Source organism: Oryzias melastigma, linkage group LG19 (assembly GCF_002922805.2).
Source record: "Oryzias melastigma strain HK-1 linkage group LG19, ASM292280v2, whole genome shotgun sequence".
In the NCBI taxonomy this organism is placed as follows: Eukaryota; Metazoa; Chordata; class Actinopteri; order Beloniformes; family Adrianichthyidae; genus Oryzias; species Oryzias melastigma.
In genome coordinates this window covers 8298427-8304978 of record NC_050530.1, presented here as the reverse complement: position 1 = coordinate 8304978, position 6552 = coordinate 8298427, and the positions used below count along the sequence as shown (strand labels likewise).

Genomic DNA, 6552 nt, shown 5'->3' with positions numbered 1-6552 from the left:
AAAAAAAAAAAAGTAGCAGGTTGCTGAAGTACTAGCTTAACTCCTAATTAGCTTAAACATCCTCAATATATGCCAAAATAGCCAAAAAAAAGCTAGCACATTGCCAAGATACTAGCATAACTTTGAATTAGCTCAAAAATCCTCATTAGCTGTAACATTATCCAAAAAGCTGGCCACCACCAGTGTGTGAATGTGTGTGTGAATGGGTGAACGGGTCTGTGACTGTGAAGTGCTTTGAGCCCTCTAAGGAGGGTAGAAAGCGCTATACAAGTATACGCCATTTACCATTTACCACGTTGCTAAAATATTAGCTTAACTCAGAATTTGCCCAGAAAAACCTTAGTAAATACCAAATTAGCCAAAAAAAAAAAAACTAGCATGTTGCTAAAATACTAGCTCAACTCAGAATTAGCCCATAAAATTTGGCATCATCATCAAAGTCTATGTTTGAACAAACAAAATAATGGAACACATTTTTGTGCAAGGCTACAACATTTTATGTTTACAGTTTAAGATATGTTGTTTACACTAAGCAGTTTCTACACATATATTATTATTTTTTTAAAACACTTAATTTCAAAACACCTCCTATATTTTGATAGTTTCTATTTGGGACGCATGTTTGTACTCTTCTTGACAATGTGAATGTTATATTTAAGAAAGAAAAAACAGGAAATTTCTAAACCTTGTGTTATTTTAGACACTTAAATATCGGCTATCGGTCACAGTTGCAGGCAAAATATCGGTTATCAGTATCGACTGGAAAGAAATGATATCGGCTGTTATCTTGATCTTTTTCAGGGCGTTTGGACTCCTGAAGGTGAAACTGTTAAAATACCAGTAGCTATCAAGGTGTTGCGGGAGAACACGTCACCAAAAGCCAACAAAGAGATCCTGGATGTGAGTAAACACTCAAATTTACTGCACTGCTCACTAGAGTCCGGTTCACCCTTCTTTTACCCTCTAATAGGAGGCCTATGTGATGGCGGGGGTCACCAGCACTTACGTTTGCCGCCTCCTGGGAATTTGCCTGACCTCCACCGTGCAGCTGGTCACGCAGCTGATGCCGTACGGCTGCCTCCTGGATTACGTCCGGGAGAACAAGGACTGCATCGGTTCCCAGTTCCTCCTGAACTGGTGTGTCCAGATCGCTAAGGTACGACCCGATGCAGCGGACAGCTTAGGTTTCTCACAGTTTTGAGTTAGCTGGCTCACGAGTCTGTGTCGTCTGAAGGGGATGAGTTACCTGGAGGACATCCGGTTGGTCCACAGAGATCTGGCCGCCCGCAACGTCCTGGTGAAGAACCCAAACCACGTGAAGATCACAGACTTTGGTCTGGCCCGTTTGCTCGATATAGACGAGACCGAGTATCACGCTGATGGAGGGAAGGTGGGTTGAGGCTTTACATCCTTTACTAAGGATTTATTGAACATTGTATTTTAAAACTTTAAAAAAATCATTTTTTTACCCAAACCTCCTCCATGGCGGACATGCACTAGTAAACAGTAGAAGAAGAAAAACATCCCCTCCCTGCTTGTTAAATGTGAACATCATCTTGAATGCCCGTCACATGCCAGATGTGTCTGTAGCTTCATAGTTTCTTCACTTTTGTTTACACGGGTGTTTCTGTACTTCCAGGTTCCCATTAAATGGATGGCTTTGGAGTCTATTATACACAGGAAGTTCACTCATCAGAGCGACGTCTGGAGCTACGGTCAGACTCACTGTTCACATGAATGAAATGACACGTTTGATTTGTTTTTATTTGGTTAATTGGTTTATTTTAAACATTAAAAATAAGGAAATAATACAATAATAACTCAGATTTTATTGTTTAGAATATTAAAAAAAATTCAAAAATGAAAGAAGATTGCACCATTTATAGACGTTTTCATTAAAAATACGTCGTCGTGAAATTTAAATATCAAATAGAGTCCAGTAGAATTTATTTTGAAATATTTTTTTCTGAATTGATAGGAGTGACCGTCTGGGAGCTGATGACCTTTGGGTCCAAGCCGTATGACACCATCCCGGCGAGGAAAATTCTGGATGTCCTGGAGGGGGGAGAGCGTCTTCCTCAGCCGCCCATCTGCACCATCGACGTCTACATGATCATGGTCAAATGTACGTTTTCATCCAGCACTTTTACATTTTACTGCTTTTTTTCATCACTGAGATTGATTTTACGTTTTTGCATGTAAGGTTGGATGATCGATCCGGACATCAGGCCCACGTTCGAAGAACTGGTCATGGATTTCACCGCCATGGCGAGAGATCCACCTCGCTTTTTAGTCATTAAGGTGTGTTCAGGAGGAGTTGATATTGTGGATTTACTGTAATTTACAGCTCATCCAAAGAGATTATTGCTTAAGTAGCATCTTCTGAACTCAAAAATTCAAGTTGAGTCATTCCTCATTTGCGGCGTGTTTTTTTTTCTCTGTCCTGTAGAATGACGAACACATGAGCACCAGCAACCCGGTGGACAGCCGCTTTTACAGGATGCTTCTGGAGGAGGGAGACAACATGGGGGAAATGATGGACGCCGAGGAATACCTGGTGCCGCAACCCAACCTCTTCCCCCGCACGAATGGAGACAATCCTCAGGCCAACGGGCCGTCCAGGCGCCAGTCGCACAGGGTCAGTGCCGGGGCGCCTACTGCGCCTGTAGTGCGAAGCTAGGGGTGTCGAACTCAATCCCACAAGGAGCCAAAACACACCTTAGATCGCGGGCCGAACGGGATAAACATTTATTAAACATGATAAAATGACATTTTAAAAACGTAATAGCATTACCTGCATTAATGCTAGTGTGAATGCTGTAAGCTGAATTTGTCCACTGAAAATGCTGAAATTCATAGCTAAAAACACTGAAGATGATTACCCGCTAAAATATTAGCTAAATGACAATTTAACCTAAAAAAAAATAATAAAATAAATAAAATTAAATTAGCCAAAACAGCTAGCATGTATCTGAAAAAATAGCTAAACTTCAAAATAGTCTAAAAAACTTAGAAAAGCCTAAATTAGCCAAAACAGCTAGCCTGTGGCTGAAATATTAGCTAAATTCCAAATTAGCCTAAAAGACCCCAAAAAAAAAATAGGTTAGCAAGAACGGCATGTTGCTGAAAAAATAGCTAAACTTCAAAATAGTCTAAAAAACTTAGAAAAGCCTAAATTAGCCAAAACAGCTAGCATGTAGCTGAAATATTAGCTAACTACATAATAGCCACAAAAAATGTTAGTACATGCCAAAATAGTTAAAATAGCTAACAGAATGACAATTTTTAAAACTTTGAAGCCGTAACTTTTACCATAATTATGAATAATAAAAAGACAGGAAAATTATTCCAGAATAAATCAACTTAAACCTTGAAAAACTTTCAGTATTTTACTTTCCGTAAAATATATTTTTTGAACTATACAAATTAAAAATAAGCTCAAGATAACATTGGGCCAATAACATGAAATGATCTCGAGGGCCATATCCGGCCCCCGGGCCTTGATTTTTGACACATGTGACTTACAGGTTTCAACTAACTTTGAAAAGATAAATATTTGGTACATATTGCTATGAAGTCGCACAAATTGAACATGTTTTGACTTTCCCACAGCAAAGCCGAGATCACGGTTTAGAGGCGGAAACCTCGCTGACCGTCGGCCCTCAGAGCATGTACTCCTCCGCCGGAGCGCTCAGCCGCAGCCAGTACCCCTCCACCAACGCCGCATGGCCCCCATACCCCATCCTGGCTCGCAGCACGTCAGCGGGGGGCCAGTCGGACTCTGTGTTCCTGGATGTGGTTCCGGACGGCCTTGCCATTTCCCCGATCTCGCCGGGACGCTACTGCAAGGATCCCACCCACCCCGGCGACAGCCAGGACCTGGAAGTGGACGGGCCGAATGGTTTTCAGCCCCACCTCCATCACTCGCTGCCCAGGCGGACTCATATCTACAGTCACAACCGCCCTTTGCCTGGTGAGTTTCCCTCTCCGCTGTAAGTAGCGATTTATCACCTTTTGTTTAAATTTACGTTTCTCCCCTCAGAATATGTGAATCAGGACGTACCGGATTTCAAGCCGGGGATTTCCGAACGACCCACCACGCTTCCACGCAAAGGCCGCAAAGCAGACAGACTCTTGCCTAACGGTCTGAACTCCGGCCACAGCGTGGAGAACCCGGGCTACCTGGTTCCGGTTAGCTCTCCCGCCTTCGATAACCCGTACTACCTGGACCTGGAGTCCAAAGCTGCGCCCAATGCTGCAGCGGCAGACGCTGCTGAGAGCAACGGCAGAGTCCCCAAGCAAGTCAACGGGTTTGTGACTCCCACCGCAGAAAACCCAGAGTATCTCGGACTAGCAGACACCTGGAGCGGACACACTTGAGAGGGAGAGGACGATGAACTGTGACAGAAATGAGCCAGATTTGTGTAAAAACTGAAACAGAACGGACTCATTGTTGCCAAACAGAAGAACCAGAGTCCAAACCATTGAAGGCTCGCCTTCAAAAAGTCATCACTGACTCAACACAATGTAGCATTAATAGTGTCTGTGGCACTATGTGTTCCTTCAAACAAGCCGTGCCAAAAAGCTGATAAGTGACTCCACAAACGGGCTTTTGTGAAATCTAAGAAGCGTCTGATTATCACCCAATCATCTGAGCGGATTTATGCATTCAGGGTTTTTATTCTTGAGAAAAAAGTGTCCGTCAAAGTGAACCATCGCGTGCATTCAGGGGGATGTTTAGTATTCTGGTCACTCTGTCCCAAACCTGATGGGGTCTTCAAAACTCTCAAAGCCAAATTGTTTTAAACAGAGAAGGCCCCGCAGCCCATCTGCAGAAGAAAGGCCTCCCATGACATTTTTTTGAACAAGAAATCAATTATTTAAAAGGTTTTAAGGGCGTGGTAAAGATATTTTTTTATGTTTAAAAAGATGCAAGAACTGCTCTGTCCAGACGATCAACACAAAGAATCCACAGCATCACAGTTAATAATCAACGGTTTCTTGAAGGCTGGAAGAAGGTTCAATGGAGCTATTGTCCGACCTCCGTGAACTCTTTCGTTCTTGCGTTTCTCTGATAATGAAAGCAGCAGAAAGCTGTCTGGGGTTTTAAACCCACCGATAATCCAGACAAACAGTACTGAGCGTGAACCATGTTATCATCAGAAGTCAAAAATGCAAAGTGCCTGACATGTCTGTCTGACAAACATCTCGTCTTGATGTTTTCATACGGGTTAGCAATCTGAAAAAAGAATGTTAAATATAAACACTAAAAGTTTTATTTGTAATAATTTACTTCTAAAAAAAATAAAAAAAAATAATGGGTATTATTTTAATGTACAGTTAAGTGTTTTGTTTGGCCAAAATCTACAAACTCCCACTTCCTGAACTGTTTTTTTTTTTTTATTATTTTAAAATGAGGCATTTTTGTTTGTCCATTCCACTTAAAGGAAGCACCACTCCTTAGCTGAACTGACAATTATTAAGGGAAGCTCGTTTTGAGATGACGATCATTTTCAGATATTGTGAAATCCTGGATTATATTCTAACCTAACCAAACATCCTCCTCTGAGCTGTCTTTTTTTCTCCATTTTAAGATTTTAACCACTCAGTTTTGCTAAAGCAAATGAATGAAAATGAAGTTCTGCCAAAAAAAAAAAAAAAGTCAGTAAGAAAGGGAGCATTTTTTTATAAAAGTATTGGGAGAACTGCAAAAGCTTTTGTAAAATAAAATCCCTGTAATTTGCAAATTGAAGAAAACTTTTTTGTATTTTTACTTTTTTTTAACAGTTTTTTTCTGGTTTTGGGAATTTGTACATATTGTTTTCTTTTGGTAAATGTTTGTGTAAATGTACAGAACATGCAATAAATGAGGTAAATAATGATCTTTGGCCACTCCACTGTCGATAAAAACGTACCTATTTTATGACGAAAATGTCTTCCAAAAAGGTACATAGCTTTGATTTCAGTTTTAGGTGGATTCCAAGTGAAGGAAAAAAAAATATTTCCATTTGTATGTGAACAAACCGGTTTTCTGCTGTAGAAATGTCCCGGTTTTAGTAAGCTGCATCTGCCATCTATTGGCAGGAAGTGGAGCTGCATCTATTTGGTGCGGATGTGTGGAATTTTTTACAAGCTGCTCCTGCCATCTAGCGGCAGGGAGGGGAACTGCAACTATCGTAAAGGAAGTTGTCGTCGTGATTTAAAAAGTAAGTCTTTGGCTTAACAAGTAAATTTAATTAAATTATTACATTAATTGTACTAATTTGATCCATTCACAAGAGAAAAACATGTTTCAGCCATTCTGACTAAATATTATCAGTCAATTTTAGAACATATACATTAAGCAATAGATTACGATCCTACTGTTTCCTCGAGGTTTGCGAAGTTTCATGATTTTTTTTTTTAATATATAGATTTTATTTCATTTATTCAGCATATTAACCACGAAATTCACCCATATATGGTCAAAATCAACATATTAACAGAATTAATTGTGACTGCAATGGGGAAAATTGCTTATATGCACCATATTTGTAAATGCAAATACTTTAA

At 40.3% G+C, this 6552-nt stretch overlaps 1 protein-coding gene across 1 annotated transcript in view; it reads left to right on the top strand.

The window, feature by feature from the left end:
* The window catches only part of erbb2 (erb-b2 receptor tyrosine kinase 2), a 28536-nt gene extending 22654 nt beyond the window's left edge, over nucleotides 1-5882 (top strand). Inside the window, exons 19-27 of the mRNA XM_024284546.2 lie at nucleotides 802-900; nucleotides 971-1156; nucleotides 1235-1390; nucleotides 1640-1715; nucleotides 1979-2125; nucleotides 2204-2301; nucleotides 2450-2638; nucleotides 3613-3973; nucleotides 4043-5882. Of these exons, the coding sequence (XP_024140314.1) occupies nucleotides 802-900; nucleotides 971-1156; nucleotides 1235-1390; nucleotides 1640-1715; nucleotides 1979-2125; nucleotides 2204-2301; nucleotides 2450-2638; nucleotides 3613-3973; nucleotides 4043-4380 (1650 nt within the window). The 3' untranslated portion in view covers nucleotides 4381-5882. The remainder of the gene's footprint in view (nucleotides 1-801; nucleotides 901-970; nucleotides 1157-1234; nucleotides 1391-1639; nucleotides 1716-1978; nucleotides 2126-2203; nucleotides 2302-2449; nucleotides 2639-3612; nucleotides 3974-4042) is intronic.
* The last annotated feature ends 670 nt before the right edge of the window (nucleotides 5883-6552 follow it).